An 18,250-nucleotide genomic window follows, 5' to 3' on the forward strand; every position below is an offset into this window, starting at 1 on the left:
GCCTCCATTCGTTTAAGATTTGTAAATTTTTACATACATTTTATCAAATATAATTCGTCGTTCATCCCTCACACAGTCCTTCAACTTCTTACTCAGTTTACCTAAATAATTAGTTGAGTCCCAACACTCCCAACAGAAAACAGAAGGTAAAAAGGCTTACCTTTTCTCCCACAGCCTTGTCGACGAGCTTGCACCGCTTCACCGGCTTCGGAACCTCCTTGGCCTCTTCCTTGTCGGTTTCCTTCTCGGCCTCCTTCGGAGCATCCTCTTTAACGGCCTCAGGCTTCTTTGCCGCTTTCTTCACTTCGGGAACTTTATTACTAACACTGACACTATCGTCCTTGACGGACTCACTTTTGTCTTTAACGGCCTCACTTTTGTCCTTCCCGGCCTCTGTTAGAACTGCTTCGCCAGAGACCACGGTACTATTCTTTTCGGTTTCACACTTTGTTGGCACTTTAGCGTCCTCCTCGTAATCCTGTTTCTCGGTGGGTTTTAATACTGATTTTAAATTGTGCGTTATTTTAGAATCGATTTTCTCTATTTTACACGCTTTCTTGGTTACTTTTTTCTCTATCACGGGCGATCCCGTGGACCTAACGCCATTGACGGTACCATTGGTATCCACAATATTATTATTGATATTTAATGTCTTTTTTGTTTGCGCGATATTTTCGTTCGGTGAAAAGAATAGTTCAGCGGGATTGATCTCCTTATCGGAGCCGTATCCTTTCGCGTCCAACCTATCAATACTATTTTTCCTCAACAAATTATCGAGCAGCACGGCACTTTTAGTTTTGGGTTTCATGACGACGGTATCTTCTGGAAGCGCAGCCACGTTCTTAAGTCGCGGGTCGTCGCTGACGGCGGAGTGCTCCACGACCGCTTTCTTTGCCTCTGGTTCCTCCGCGGACTTATCCGACTTCCTCTTCAGAGATTTCCTCTCCGCCGCGGGCGTTTTGGGTGTCCGCCTCGGCTTCTGGGTCTTCCTCTTAGGCTCTCTCGTGACGGTCTCGACGCGCGCCTCGGCCTGTTCACTCGAGACCTTTCTGCGCTTCTGGAGTTTCACATGTTCGCCAATGCCGTTTGTCCGGCAAGGATCTTCTAGTTCCGCGTCTTTCATTTCAATTTCCAGCTTCGGTCTGGAGTATCTCCGCTTGACCGTCTCAGGCGCATCGGGTGCCGCGGCTGCCTCTATCAAGGCCATATTGTGTTCTCGGAGGGCGAGCCCCTCCGCCTTACGCGGCGGGGAATAAGTCGGGCCCTCGTTTTCCTTCTTAACATCGACTAGAGGCGTCGTTCGTTCATCGGAAGAGGATAGATCGATAGGAACACAGAGAGGAGGGGAGATAGCGAGCACGTCGTCGTCGGCGTCGCTGTGTGACGCGGGCGGCGGTTGGAGGAGTAAGCCGGTGTCGTCGCCGGCGAGGGAGCGGCGAGCCATGGCTTTGCCGAGCCGCGCGCGTCGCGGCGCCGACGGGGGCGGCTGCGGTGCGCACGCGCCGGCCGAGCCTCGCGCGGGGGACGGCGGGCCGGGCTCGGGGCCGGGCAGCTCCCGCGGGAGACGCAGCGCGTCGCGCACGTCAAACTCCCGCTTGGGCGAGGCGCCGCCCATGGCCGGTACGGGACACGGGTGCGGAGCGTCCGCTGCTGCCGGCGGCTCCGGTTCTAACGGCGGATCCTGCAACGGATAATAGAAATAATAAAATTCTTGGTCATAAATAGGAAGCCAAATTCGATCTGAGAAAAGATTCGATGTAGCTAACCGTCTAACCAGCGGTAGACTTACCTTTCCGCTGCCGTGGGTGTCAGACACGGCGTCCAGCGCGCACGCCCGCACCTTCGCTCGGAAGGCGCCCCCGGGCGGCGCGAGGGCAGGTGGGACGTCTGCCGGGCCGCCACCGGTTGGGGCTTTACCAGTAGCGGGCCCAATAAGGACGTTTTTTGGACACGCGTTGATTGGGCACGGGCATCCGCGGTATTCTGAAAAACAGTGTTACAATGAGTAATGTAAGGTACTCCTTCCAGGGCTTCCGGCAGAGAGAAGTAAAAACAGTGAGCCATTGTAGTTAGAATAATATAATAATATAATCTACATGTTACTTGCATGAGTTCAGACATGTCCGGACTTTGATAAGGATGGCACATGAATCACTGGTCAAGTGCTAGTGACTCATCCTCTGAATTGCAATCTGATAGTGTAACAATTTATCGCCGATCAGCGATGATGGCAATTTGCCATTTCTAGCGCTCTCAATGCCCAGGATATCCAGGATTCTTAATGCCAGGATGGCGCTACTGCCAACGCGCACGCATTAGCTCTGTAAACTTTGCTATTTTAAAATGCAAAATAAACAAATTCAGTGCCGGAAAATAGCTAAGTCTATTGAGAAACTTCCAAATCTTATGTAACAATGTTATAACTTTGAGTTTATACACAAAGTGCAAAACTACGAATTGAAAAAATGTAACAAATGTTGTGCAAAAATCTGTGTAAAAGTAAACATTAACTGCAGTGTACAAAAAACATAAGGAAACAACTTTTGGAAGTGAAAAAAGTGTAGTGTACTGTACTAACTAGTTTACGGCAAGTAATCAAAGAAAATTATTATTATTATTAATCAAAGAAATAGGTAACTAAAACTCGGATTCAGTGTTAGTGTGTGCTCTTTTTAGGGTTCCGTAGCCAAATGGCAAAAAACGGAACCCTTATAGATTCGTCATGTCTGTCTGTCTGTCTGTCTGTCTGTCCGTCTGTCCGTCTGTCTGTCCGTCCGTATGTCACAGCCACTTTTCTCCGAAACTATAAGAACTATACTGTTGAAACTTGGTAAGTAGATGTATTCTGTGAACCGCATTAAGATTTTCACACAAAAATAGAAAAAAAACAATAAATTTTTGGGGTTCCCCATACTTCGAACTGAAACTCAAAAATTTTTTTTTCATCAAACCCATACGTGTGGGGTATCTATGGATAGGTCTTCAAAAATGATATTGAGGTTTCTAATATCATTTTTTTCTAAACTGAATAGTTTGCGCGAGAGACACTTCCAAAGTGGTAAAATGTGTGTCCCCCCCCCTGTAACTTCTAAAATAAGAGAATGATAAAACTAAAAAAAATATATGATGTAGATTACCATGTAAACTTCCACCGAAAATTGGTTTGAACGAGATCTAGTAAGGAATTTTTTTTTATACGTCATAAATCGCCTAAATACGGAACCCTTCATGGGCGAGTCCGACTCGCACTTGGCCGCTTTTTTTATATTGAGGTTGAACTCTAAAACTTGATTTGTTCAAACCGCTAACGGGTGTGTTTGCTAATAAAACTGGACTAATATAGATCCCATTTACTCTTAGGACATCATACTTACCGATCAACAGTGTATACGAAAGAACACGTTTAAATCATCGGATCTGTAGCTAGGTCCATCCAGTCAGCGGGTAATATGTCCAGCAGGCCTATTGCCATTCTACCGGCCTATATTGACGAAGATCGCAGGAAACCGTCCAACGTTCGTTGAAGCGATACTTTTTCTAAATGTGGACGTCCTTCAGGTGAAATTATTAGACTTACGGATCCGAATCATCACACTATATTGGTACAGTAAAGCCTGTGAGTAAAGCTAAATGCTAAGTACTGACCGACATATGGTATCCTCTGTGGTGAGTGCTGATAGCACGGCGGCTGGCCGTAGTATTGTGGCGGAGGATACGAATCGCCGGCGACTCCCACCATCTGAAACACAAAAAACATGTTGTTTACAGTACAAAGACTGTTATTATTAGTAAAAAGTATTAGGTGGTAAACTACACTAAAAACACAATTAAAAATGTATCCTATTGGTAGGAGTCTGTGGAATCTTAACTAATTGCAGATCAGGCCGCGTAGCTAACATGCCAATCGCTCGAAAGTCGAAACGCAACTGTCACTGTCGCACTAATATGGAAGAGTGATAGAGAGACACAAAGCGTTTCGTTATCGAAGCGATAGCGATTATCACCTTGGCTAGGCCGGCTGAACAGATTGTTTAAAAAAAGGTGACTAGTTCTCGCTCGTTTCACTACGCTTTACATATTTAGTTTCTTTTTTGTCTTCCTTCGACTAAACAGGATTAAGACGAAACAGGAGCTGAGATTTAAATATTTTAGGTAAATATACCCGTCTCGCTAACGAAAGCGGCTCCTAAAACTAGTACGATAAGGACAAGGCGAAAAATCCTGCGTAAAAATCTCAAAAATCGAGGTTTCGTACTCGACTGTTTCCTCCTCCAAAACTTAACCAATCGTAACCAAATCTGGAAATCTAAATGATTATGAAATTATCTGTGTCGGACCGTTTTGCTTTTTTGGCTAATTGATATCAGTTTTGAATACCACGCCTCTCATTGCGGCATAGTCAATTAGGCCAATTTGGCCATTTTTGAAGGGCTCTAGCGCCTTAAAATACAAAAATATCAAAAAAATCAAAACGGTCCGACACAGGTATCGACAATATTAATCTGTGTTGAAAAAATCATTGCTCTAGCTTCAAAACCCACGGAGGAAACAGTCGAGTACGTTTGTATGGAGAAATGACCACTCCTGTTGGCTCTTAAAGAACCCAAAAATAGTCGCATCGATGGAAATTGCTTCAATCGTGCTTCAAGCAGACTTGTACTATCTACGTCTGAATGACAAGCACGCTTGATCGTCTACTTCGTCTAGGGACCACTTTACGCGTGGTTCAGTATATGTGGCATTATCTATGAAAAGGGACCTTATTGTCGATGGCGCTTACGCCGCACAGCGTCGCGCTGCATTGTATTTATATCGGAGCATCGTTAATAATGGCGTAACCGCCATCGACATTAAGGTACCCTTTTCATAGATAACGTCACATATGCTGCGTGCCGCGTGTCCATTCCATTGGGAGCTGAAGGTACCTATTAGCTTAGGGGATTTTAAAAGACATGTCGGATTCTTCTGTTTCACAAATCGATTGATTTGAAACAACCTATTGAAACCTGAATTACAAACTCTCTTAAAAATAAGCACTTAAACTTTTGAAGGATTATCTTATCGGTCTGTTGGTACACTTACCGATGCGTCGGGCTGCGGTGGCGGCAGATGGTAGCGCCCCGGCGGCCTATAGTACTGATAGCAGAGGTCAGCAGATGGGTAGTAAGGTCCATACTGTTGGAGTACCTGTAAAGATAAACTGAAATTAATCTCACATTTAAACAAGGTTACTTATTTTCTCTATTGATATGCTCAGTCAACAAAAATGAGGTTGACTCTACAGTAGGGCTTCCAAATACCGGACTTCTCACAATACCGGTATTAATACCGAAACTGTCTTCTTCAATACCGGGATCCCGGGATCCCGGTATTGGATATGAATAGCTTAAAAATATATAGTTTTATTAAAAAGGGGAATTAGAAAGGCTCACTGGAATACCAGATATTTCCTAAAAGCTATTACAACAATAAACAATCAATGCCGCCATCTGCAATAATTTTATTTCACACTCCAGGTTGGCAATAAATTTATCCAATTTGTTGACTTCACCTCACCAGTCACATTTGTAGTCCAAAGTCCAACTTAACCAACCAGACAACATTTTTTCAAAGGGTCTAGCAGGCTAAGCGAACAAGAAGTGCCCCCAACGACGGATTTTGTCGATATTTCTGGTAGTGTACTGTTAGGTCCTAAGGACCCTCCATGCTTAACATCAGACCTCGATTCTCTTTTGTTTGCGAGTTATTCAGGATAACGTAAAATAATTAGGGTATCATTGAAAGTGTCATATTTTATAAACGATTCAAGTTACATGAACCAAACAAAATTATATTTGATAACAATAAAAAAAACTACAAAATGCATATTTTTTACCAGAATCCTGTCCTTAAACTTCATTGCAAAAAATAAAAATATTTTTTTCCTTCCAATTTTTTTTTTACTTTTCGCGGAGGTACACCTCCAAAAAAATATGCATGAGTAGCCACTAATTCCCACTACATACACATATAAAAATATTTGCACAAATGTTCGTGCTTCATGTCAAAAAAACGATTCTCCGATAAGTAGTCACTGGCATTATATGTACAGATAGAAGTACCAGTGCAGTTTGAAGATTAGTGTGTGACAGATCACCGAACAATTATTTGTCCAGGTTACGTACCGATACTGCATTTACCTGCGTCGCATTGTGACGTCAATGGAAAGCTTGCCTGAATAAGCACTGTGTTACTATTACGATAGGTTCACACGTGACAGACGTCACAGTGGAGCTTATATTGTGTATGCGGTGTGTGTGACGTCACCGCAGTTATGACGTATGACATGAACTTACGACCGCTAATAAATTTCAAGGTCTCAGCTGCATTGCAACGTTACAGTGACCTTTTCAATGGCGTTTTAGTAATGCCTTTTTGCCAATGTTGTAGTTGTAGTTTTCATAACGAGTTTTAAATAACTCCCCGCCGAGGTGTTATCAAGGTATGTTCTGTTCTGTTCAGTATGTTATGCTTGGAAAATAATTCCACAGGGTGGCAGAACCTTTTGTTATCCGCAACTATTGTACAGGTTTTTTAACAATTATGTAATTAGGTACAATAGTCGGATTCGATGGTTGTACTCATGTTACATGTATTAATTAAGCCAGTTATTTCATTCGTGTAATATAAAAGTTCTTACTAATAAAACGACTGGGCACAAGTACGACAAACCGACACTTTAAAGGCATTTAACTTATCAGAGATTATCCTCAGAGCGTGTCTACACAGAATAGATAACGATGCCGCTTTGATCGGCGCGGCTTGTACGACGTACGACGCGTGTAAAGCTTTAATGGTGATGTTTTAAACAAATATATTATACAGAAGCCAAACTAACACATCTACACACAATTATATAAATGTTTGTGGTGTGTTTAAAAAAAAAACATAATTGGTTCCTACAATTGCAATGTTGTTTACGTCTGTTAACTGATATCGTCCAGTTTTTCATTTTGGTAGTTTTGGTACTTCTGGAATATTTCAATACATAAATGAAATCGAAGCTTGTTCGAGATGCTCTACTGTCTGTCCCCTCCATAGCCGTGTGGTGCATACTGCATTGCATTGCAATCAAGTTGGCACCGATGCGCAGGGCTCTCATCAAGTCAAAAAGATCGTTTAGTGCTGTAACTACGAGCTTCAATCTTCATACCAAACAAAAGGTGGCAATCGCTAGGCTTATTAGTTATTTTTTCTACTCCAGCACTTAAATGTGTCAATTAAATGACTGACAGTGATATCTAAAGCAATGTCATTTGAATGATTTGTCTATAGGCTCATAAGATGACTGCTAGCAGTCATCTTATGAGTATAATACAACTGCTTTATTTTTTTTAAAGATACAAGTTCCGATCATCTTGATTGAAAGAGGTATGTTTTCATTTACAATAATAACTCTTTTTTTTTAAATAATAACTCAATTTTTTTTAAATAATAACTCTTTTTTTTTAATAATAACTATTTTTTTTTTTTTTTTTCTGCAGCTGTCATAGAAAAAGTAATGTATGCAACAGCTCATAATAAGGGTTCTTAAAATTCTCGGGTCTTTTTTTACAAAACTCGACTACGTCTCGTTTTGTAACTTCGACCCTTGAATTTTAAGAACCCTTATTATATCACTGTTGCATAAACTACTATAAATGTTCCAAGGCAGTACTGATTGTTTTAATCTCTTTTAACTTACCGGTGGGTGCGGGGCGTGGTAATGCGGCGGGGGGTGGTACCGCGCGAGCGCGCGCTCTGTGTCGCCAGCAGCTTCCTTGATCAGCGGTCCGGCCGGCTGGTAATATCCTGAAGACAAATAGATAAACCCTTTAATTACATGAACAACGTAAGAGAAATCTACATAACTAAACCACTTAATCATTCTACTTAGCTCTATAAGACTCTCTCTTTCTAACAAACATGATGGGTAGGGACAAACGATTCTCAACGGCTTGTTAGATTTGACACATATTTATGGTAGGTAATGCCGTAAATCTTTATGATAATTGTATTGAGATATTTAAAAGAGCGTTCCGCCTAACTCTCCCTTCCCTGGGTTTCGGCACAATGGGAATAGGTAGGTATACAAGTAGGGATAAAATAATAAAATGCAATAAGATATTTGAAAGTATAGGTGCGAACTGATAGTATGACTAGTTCGTCTCGTACATGCATTCATGGCGCATTGGCTAGATCTGGACACACCATAAATTTTTTTTTAAGAGAGTGTCATTTATCATATATGTATTATGTGCCTATATAATTTAAGAGATCGTGTCATTTATCATATATGTATTATGTACCTATATAGTTTAAACACTTTAAAACAGTCCGAAAACACTTTATAATGACTTTGACACTGATAAACTGCTCCCGTCGTAGTTATTGGGTAATCATACGATAAAGGTCAAGTACATACTACATACATAAAGGCAGCGTCAGTCGACCGGATGCGATTAAATCCATTTTAAAATGTCCAAGGAACATTCGATATTAAACCAAAACTGTTCGACCAAGCACATTTCATTTTGTAGAATGATAATGTAATTTTCGTGATAGTTTTTGCTGCCATGTGCCTTCAACATGTATGTTTGTTTTCCACTGATATTTAAGCCTCAATAAGATTTATTTTTCGGAAGACTATTCTGAAGACGACTCAGGCAAAATCGGAAAATATCAGAAAACTATACTGTGTCAAAGGACTGTCTTATTTCAAACATAGACAGAGAGAATCTATTTATCTTTGTCTTACACTAGTATTGGCACCCAAAAGAAAAGGATGAGTATAGTTTTTTTTTTTGTTTCTATTTACTGGCAAATTGGTTTGACCAACTATATTTAAAAGGATTCTGAAATGTATGCAAACTTTAGTTCTATAACTTTGGTTCAATGACGCAAGTAAAGTGTACATTATATGCAAGTAACGCATTTAAACTTAAACTTGGCTATTTTCGTTTTGACTGTGTGCTTTAAAAACTTTAGCATCTTCCTTGAAAATTCTAACAAAGAACGTTCTCGTTTCAAACTTTCCTTCTGTTGGATGCGGTTAGCAATTCTTGTGTTTTTATAATAAACCTAGTTTCAGAGATCGGATAACGGTATTATTTGTATGGGAACGAAAACGGTATTTATTCGTTCTTTGCTAATTATTTCATTTCTAATTGGGCAATCTAATAATACGAATTTGTTACCTAAAAACACAACTGAGTTCTACATTTCGAGTATAAAATAATTCGAAAAAAAAAGGTTATTTCGAAGTTTTTGCAAAAAACCGGTTCCGATCACTCCCTAGTTTTATGTCGCTTCTTATGCACAGATCAATACAACGGTATTCGAACTTAATAACTTGATTGTACCTTTTTCTCATTTTGCTTGTATTGGTGCGATGCGAGTCAACTCTCTTCTTCCTCGCGTTATCCCGGCATTTTGCCACGGCTCATGGGAGCCTGGGGTCCGCTTGACAACTAATCCCATGATTTGACGTAGGCACTACAGACTTTTTACGAAAGCGACTGCCATCTGGCTTCCAACCCAGAGGGGAGACTAGGCCTTATTGGGATTAGTCTGGTTTCCTCACGATGTTTTCCTTCACCGAAAAGCAACTGGTAAATATCAAATGATATTTCGTACATAAAGTTCCGAAAAACTCATTGGTACGAACCGGGGTTTGAACCCGTGACCTCCGGATTGAAAGTCGCACGCTCTTACCGCTAGGCCACCAGCGCTTCCAAGCCGCCGGCAGCGATGTCAACGTGAGATTAAATTAAAGATTCTTTTGTATTGTATTCCCGTGTATCGTGAATCATTTTTACTTTGGCACGAGGAGGCCAAATTTTTATTAACGACAACGTGACATTACTACAGCAGTACAGATGTATGTGAAATCCCGTATGCCATAGTCTTTCTGACTTAAAGCGCCAGTATCAGCAAAAGCTATTCGAAAAGTCATGTATCCAACAGATATTATAAAACTAGTCGGAAGGTTTTATCAGTAGATCGATTTCAGTAGGCACCAGTGGCGGCGCGTCAAACATATCCATATGCAAGCCAATAACAATGTTAATTTGGCTTACATATTTCCTTAACAACTCTGCTCAAGCGACCAAAAACAGGCAAGCCGGTGGGAAGTGGAAATCGGCTTTTATGGACGCGCCACCACTGCTAGGCACTGAATTGAGTTGGGGAAGAAGTTGTGTTTGTCTATAGCCGTGTCTGAGTCAAAACCTCAGTCCCTTTGATTGTAAGTAGTACCGTCACGCCGACAACTGTTGCGCGGATGCGGTGGTTGGCGATACGGTGCCGTGTTCAGTAATAGTCCGCACTAGATAAAAGTTTGCGGTCAGAACCACTTCCGTTCGAAACGAGCTGTTTTCGGTTATTTGACCCGGTTTTTATACGAGTATTGTTACCAACCTAACATTTTCAACTATAACAGTGTGGATACGATACTGGCAAAGAGTTGATTGTAAATAAGAGAGGTAGTCTTAAGAAAAAATGGTGGCCCTGGTTTGACAGTCAAACCAGACGGCGCTGTTTTGTGGGTTAGTGAATTGTTAAACGTCAACTTTTGACAACCAGAGTTGCTCCATAACGTAGCTGTAGGTACAACATCTTCTACATCACCTGTCAAATTCGAGGCCGAATAACCGAATTCGTTTTAAAAAATTTATACAATCAAAGGAGCTTTGGTAATACAGCGTTACTGACACAATATTTAAGCCGGACTTGTTATACACAATTTCGTACACCATTAGATTAGAATACCTACTAGTAATATCTTCTTTGTTTATTATGCATCAGATAGTACGAAGGCAATCAGTAACCATTCATGCATAATGTTAATAGTTATTATTATTCAAATGCAACTAATGTAACAATACAATAAAGTTTATTGTATTGTCATAGACGCTCAATTAAAATACGTACATAATTGATACTAAGTTAAAACGAGTATGTATATATGTGCTCGTGTATGTCTTACACTTAATTGATAATAACAAACATTAATTTTATTAATTGATAATACATATTACTTCAGCGCGAACGCTTCTAAATCCCGGCTTGTAACAATAAGTTTTTCGGAACTTATGCACGATAATGATGGGTACAGTGAGCTGCGAAATTGCATGGAGAAATTATGAATGAATTCATTGATAAAGTCGCCATGCACTTTTGCGGCTGATTGTACCTATATCATTTGATACTGACTATTTGCTTTTCGGTGTAGGAAAACATGAGAAAAGCGGGCTAATCCCAATAAGGCCTAGTTTCCCCATGGCCGTGGCTAAAAGTCGGGACAACGTTAGGAAGATGACAACATATTACTTCAGCGCAGCGAACAAGTTTAATGTAAAATTTTGAAAAAAGGGGCAAATTCCAAGAATGTGATATATTGATACCTATTATTAATCGTCAAAAATCATCTTAATATTAAATATATTCTGGACGTACAAAATAAGTAAAGTAGGTAAGTATTACAACGTTATTTGTACTTTATTATAGGTACAGTACTGAGAAAGAGGAGCCGGCACTCTTGACTCCCACGTCCTGTTTGTTATATAGCTCGTTAGGATTTTTCCTCAGGCTCTATATTTCTCACTACTAACCGTAATTGTTTGTTAAAATGGTTTATTTGTTTCTAAAGTTCAGCTTCTGTAAATATAATGTATTTACGCGTTTTTACGCAGCAAGAAAAAAATATTCAAGCCTCATTTTGTAGTAGGAGTTATTTCATGTAAGACTGGTAAAAGGTCACATTTCTCTTAATAATGTTATCTTAATTTAGATTATGAAAAACATTATGCATAAAAAGCATACCTAATAAAAAGGTACATTTTTTTAAATCTTTTATCACGCAATAAATGAGAATGTAGGGGAGCCCAAGCACATCAACCTCCAAGGGTCCTTAAGTAAGGTAGAATAACTTTAAAACAACACAAAGTAGGACTTCTTATCGTAATCACGACACTCGGGCCTCGGCACAAAGTTCCAACGAAAAAAATTCATCATAATATGGTCACAGGAGCTGGTGACTAAAACGTGTTTAGGTTACTAGAATTAGAATGTAAACTACAAGATTTATAACAATATCAAAGACAACAATTTACATTCCAATCACACATCCGTGCGCCATAAATAACAAATTCGCAATCATTTATTCGTTATTTATCATTTGCATATTAATAAGGTATATCGATTGCGAACAATATACGGTGTATCGTGAAATACCATCTTAATCTCGGGTTTAAATTGTTTAAAGGGCATCGGTAATTGGTTGCCGGTCCCACGTTTTAACTGACAATTATTTTATCCGTTTCCCTTCCTTGAATTTAACTTGATATATAATAAATCTAGCTGCCCGCTTCATAACTCTTGAGCTCCTGTACAGATTTTGTGAGATGTTTAACGATAAAAAGTGATATATTATGGCTACAATAGACGTGATATATTATCATTGGTTGTGAAAGCTTGAGTGAGTTTAATTCTCAGGCGAATCAGAGTAACGTGACTTTGAGATCAAATTAAAGACCACATTAGTCTCACTAGTTCCTGTTCGCCTGGTAAGTGATGTGATGGAATAAATATTCAGCAGCTAAAATAATATATTTTTTCTACTCCAGCACTTAAATGTGTCAATTAAATGACTGACAGTGATATCTAAAGCAATGTCATTTGAATGCTTTGTCTATAGGCTCATAAGATGACTGCTAGCAGTCATCTTATGAGTATAATACAACTGCTTTATTTTTTTTAAAGATACAAGTTCCGATCATCTTGATTGAAAGAGGTATGTTTTCATTTACAATAATAACTCTTTTTTTTTTAATAATAACTTTTTTTTTTTAAATAATAACTCAATTTTTTTTAAATAATAACTCTTTTTTTTTAATAATAACTTTTTTTTAATAATAACTTTTTTTAATAATAACTTTTTTTTTTTTTTTTTTTTTTTTTTTTTTTTTTTTTTTTTTTTTTGCTGCAGCTGTCATAGAAAAAGTAATGTATGCAACAGCTCATAATTGGTTCTTAAAATTCTCGGGTCTTTTTTTACAAAACTCGACTACGTCTCGTTTTGTAACTTCGACCCTTGAATTTTAAGAACCCTTATTATATCACTGTTGCATAAACTACTATAGTATGTTTATGGACCGTATCTTTTACATACCTATTACTTCTATGTTTATCTTTTACATCATTTAAATCAATCATGATAAAGAACATACACTTATTTAATAATTCACTATATTAAAATGATCTTCGCGTCTGGATGTGATAAGTGATAACAATCCACAAGGTAAGCTATAAAATACGCGATATGTAAGAAGAAGAGAGATAGATAGCTTATGCCGAGATGAGCATGATAGACAGTGGTAGCTTATAATCGCAGGTGCATTGATATTCAAAATGATTTCAATGATACAAATCGACTCACAAGCTGTTTCTTCAATTCTAATCAAAACATGAACTGTAATTTGATTTCATTAAGGTTGCTTTTACAAGGATCTTAACATACGAGCTTGATAAAGAAAACAGGTTAAATAAGGGCCGTTAAAAGCGTTCGTTGTTCGAATTTTAAGGGCACTTCATTAATTAAACACTCACGAAATTATCGTGAATGTTGCCCTAATAATTTATGAAGTTACGCTTCGGCCAGTTACTTGTTCACACGAATGTCGCATAACTTTGGTCAATTTACTGTCGTGTAGCTTGGTTTTTCGTGACAGCATATTGTAATCATAAATCCAGTTCTTCGCTTGCTTTTAAATCATTCTAAATTGTGTCATCATATGATGGTTTCCTAAATAATAAAAATCTATTATGACCAATTTCTAAGGAATTATTTGTGTTTTCGCAAATTTAAAATGTCATTCATGTACTCCTATCTGGGAAATAAAAACATAGAATATTAACCCTTTAATGCATAGTGTTGCCAAATGTCTACAAAGCATTAGACAGCTCACAGATTAATGGTTAAACAAATTCTATTTGTTCCTGTATATTATTTCAATAGTAAAACTAATAAACTTTCCGAATTATTACATAAATTTACGCAGTATTTTAATTTATAAAAAATACATTTGTTTTTTTTTTTATACCACATAGGTGGCAAACAAGCATACGGGCCGCCTGATGGTAAGCAGTCACCGTAGCCTATGGACGCCTGCAACTCCAGAGGTGTTACATGCGCGTTGCCGACCTTTTTTTAAAAACCTGTACACTCCTTTTTTGAAGAACCCCATATCGTAGACCCTCGGGAAAACCTCGGAAGGGAGCTCATTCCACAGCCGGAGCGTCCGCGGGAGGAAATTCCTCTTAAACCGCACAGTACGCGACCATTTAGGTTCTAGGGTGTGTGGATGAACACCCTGCCGATGGCGAGCGGTGCGGTGATAGAAAGCTGCCGTTGGCATCATGTCAAACAATTCTTCAGAGCACAGCCCATTGTACAAGCGGTAGAACACACATAAGGAGGCAAGGTCTCTCCTCAGACTTAAAGGTTCAATACCGCTTGTGAGTTTGGGATCATCGACGATTCGTACAGCGCGCCTTTGGATTGAGTCGAAGGGTCCAAGCTGGACCCTTCTTTGGCTGGTTGTTTATAGACGAAATGTCGGAAAACTTAGAAAAACCTGGAAGTTGATGATTTTTAGTATGTGATTTTGGGCAGATTTTTCGGGGTTTGTAATTATTTTATATTTACAAACTTTATCATAGGTATATCACAAATAGTGTACCTTTCTAATGGTAGTAAAAAATTTCATATATCTATTACTGAAAATTACATATTTACATAAATATGATTTAGCCAATTCAACTTCTAACACTGATTTCGCAGTGAAAATCGAAGTTATATTTTTTTTTACTATTTCTCCTAGAATCGGCAAACAATTATGTGATACATATATTAATTTCGGGCCAAAAAAAAGTCATGCATTTAAGGGTTAAAACAATGTTCAAACAAAAGAGCAAACATAAATAACTTACATCCAATAGCGTTTTTCAGGTGACTTTCCTCGCAAAGACAAATGAAGGCTTCGAAATTCGAATCTAGTGATCATTGAAACAGTTGAAACTTTAGACTAGGCCGAGGCCAAGCTTTTTAACAAAGACAGGTAAATAACAAGACTGTTTGTCTACACTGTTTTGTTTAAAATATTGTGTATAAAGATTAAAGAATCCATATATATATATAAAGGTATTACGTTACGTATAGTATACGTTAACGTGTCGTAGTGAATATTGTGCACCTATAGGTAAAACAATGATGAAAAATGTCACTACGTACGGAAACTTTTTAATCGTTCTAAGATGCTGAAGATATCCTCTGATCTTGTTGGCCAGCTGGCTGTCTGGTTATATTGAGCAGATACTATAAGTCTATCATTCAGTTCTCTTCGATTTTGGTAGCAAAATAATAAAAAAAATCTCAATTTGCGTTGCAAACCGTGGCCTAAAGAAGCGGGCGGTTCGCCTTGAGTTGCAGCTGCCTACTGAGGGGGCTATTTCAGAACCGCTTTTTGCACTTATTTATTTATTTACCGGTTCCATTGTAACCGTGGACAGTACAACTTACAAGTGGGAGATTCTGACTGAACGGAATGACTGTTGTAAAAACTTTAAAACTGGCCATTGGTGTAAGTAATAATTATTATCACTTTTAATAAAAATTAAGGTCCGTAAAAATCACGTGAGCAGAGAATGGATTTTGATTTTAAAAAGTAAATCAATTATTGGACAATCAGCGATTGAAATGCTGTGAGATTCAACCAAGTCGTTATCGTCTCCCTTCTATTTGCCCTTGCCACAGCTAAAGGAAGCCTGGGCTCGGTATTAGACGGTAGAACGAATTGCTGCTGAAGCAATTTACCTATATCAAGTGATATTTCGTACATGTTTCAAGAAACTCTTTGATACCAGCCGGTGTTGAACTCACGATCTCCATTTTGGATTCACGCCTTTCCGATAAGCTGCCATCGCTTTTTAACCAAATAAATAAAACTGAGAATCAACCAAGTACCTATTAAAAGTTTTATTCGTGCAAGTGACGAACTGCCCGCGCTGGTGTTCGTTGTTTTCTGTCTGCGATCTTTTAATCTCGCAGTGCTGGCGCGATGACCTCGCCATATTAAATTTTCGGCAGCAAAATGCTTTATTACTGAATGAGTGTGCAATATTGTTTGTGAATCGTTAAACAATTTTATTTCAGTCTGTTTCATCAGGAGCCTATTTGCCTCTGGTTTTGGTAATATGATTTAGATTATGTAAGAATGACGGAGTTGCGGTGATTTGTCGAATATAGCTATTGAATTATATCGGAAAAATGAAGTGGACTAGCGATAAAAAGTTATTGGCACACGTGTCATCCTCCACAATGTCCAGCCAACACTAATTTGGGTTTAGTGGCTAGCGTGGATCTTTAAGTAAAACGTTCCTATGAATAATTCCCTGGCCAACACATTATAGACAATAATGGTGTTTTTACTGCGTTTCAGACATAAACCTGTAACTATTTTACGTTTGCGTTTTGACGGGCAATATGTAAACAGCGGCCGAGGGCCATTTTTTTTTGGGTCGTTCTCTAGAAAAAGAGCCTTATTGCACCTTGCAATAAGACCCTTTTCCCCAGCTTATTACAAGATGCACACGGGTCCTATTTCAGGAGCACATGCTACTACGAAGTTAGTTTTATTTTAATTAAAAATCCAAAGTAATCATATGAAAAGTGTGTGCTACTAAGGTAAGTGTATACCTTAATTATGTGTATATTAACATACTTTTACTTATTAATGTTATTAAAACGTACGCTGTGTTGCTATTAATAACGCATTAACAGCCGTCGTTTCACAGTTCGTAACGTATTTACATACATACCAAACCTAAATTGTACATATTAACACTGTGGTATGTTGATTGACTTTGGCATTTATATTTTTTCGAGTAATAAAGTAAGACGGTTGAAAAAGCCCCTTACACTTAACCGTTGTAGTTGGCCGTATTTGGAGACGTCCAGTGCACTAGTTATCTCACATTAAGCTCTATAAGGATACTGGACGACAATAGACACAGAAAATATTTAATGATATTAACTGTAGGTATGTGAAACCACATAGGTACATTATTATACAATTTGCTTTAGTAGAGTCTGTGCGGAAAGAGAAGAGCCGTGTATTGTATTGGGCCCCATACATTACACGACTCTCGAGTATTGGGCCCCATACTTTACGCACAGACTCTATAAACGTTTCCTCTTCAGGTGGGTATTACATATTAGGTAGGTAACTAACGGGCTAAAGATTAATCCTCTTACTTCAAAAGAAGTGACTCTTCTTTGTGATATGAGATACTTATGTAAATATGTAGTATCTACTTGACCTACTTCCAACTCCTAACTTTTCGGAGTTTTAGAACTTCGATTCTAATCGGTTATTTCTAGCTATAAGTTGAAGTATTTACTGCTAGTTATGTTTCTAGTCTAGTGCCCACTATCCCGGTCTAACCATGGGAAGTCACAAGTCCAATGCTAGATTAATATTCAGCATGCGTTAGAAAAAGCAAACAGACGCAATAAACCGCATAATTGTTCAGCAAACATGCTGACCTACCGATCTAAAGCGTCAATACCACTACAAAATTAACACTAACATACTCTTTTTTGGATCTAGGACATCGGCCTATTATTATAATCGGGTACAGAGCGTTTGTCTTAAGCAGTCCAATATAGCGAGACCTAGAGACTATAACAACGACGCTTAATCAAAAAGTGCACTTTACACTGGTTTTTCGCAGCGATTGGCTCGACAAGAAGTCTATTACCCAGTTGTTAAAAAGAAAAAAGACGCATAACTGCAAAATTGGTCGTGAACATAAGTCCTCTCGCATTACTCGATAAGTAGAGCTAACCGTTCAATTAGCGACACCGAGATCGCAATTAGGCCCGCCGCAAAAAGCGCTCCATCTAGCGGGGGTAATTTAACCGATCCGTTTTAAGAATATTAATAAAACGCTAATGAAAGTCCGATGTCGCCGACGAGTTTTTTTTAAATTAACAGGCGCTGGCAAAAACAGGATCGCCTCGGCTATCGGAATCGAGCCGTAACTCGATGTCTAAGCTATTTAAGTGATCCGTGGCGGGAATATTGATTTATGGTATTCCAATAAGTTCCTAATGTGGCCCTGTGAAAACTGATCTGTATTTTTATTAGCTCTCGAGGCTAATCTGATCTTA

At 38.8% G+C, this 18,250-nt stretch overlaps 1 protein-coding gene across 1 annotated transcript in view; it reads right to left on the bottom strand.

Moving 5' to 3' along the window:
• Positions 1-18,250, bottom strand: part of LOC134653715 (uncharacterized) — a 313,013-nt gene that overhangs the window by 3,426 nt on the left and 291,337 nt on the right. The window contains exons 5-9 of the mRNA XM_063509108.1: positions 7,724-7,830; positions 5,083-5,187; positions 3,646-3,739; positions 1,790-1,983; positions 161-1,681 (exon numbers count right to left, since the gene is read on the bottom strand). Of these exons, the coding sequence (XP_063365178.1) occupies positions 161-1,681; positions 1,790-1,983; positions 3,646-3,739; positions 5,083-5,187; positions 7,724-7,830 (2,021 nt within the window). The remainder of the gene's footprint in view (positions 1-160; positions 1,682-1,789; positions 1,984-3,645; positions 3,740-5,082; positions 5,188-7,723; positions 7,831-18,250) is intronic.

The sequence above is a fragment of the Cydia amplana genome, chromosome 13 (assembly GCF_948474715.1).
Source record: "Cydia amplana chromosome 13, ilCydAmpl1.1, whole genome shotgun sequence".
Taxonomy (NCBI): Eukaryota; Metazoa; Arthropoda; class Insecta; order Lepidoptera; family Tortricidae; genus Cydia; species Cydia amplana.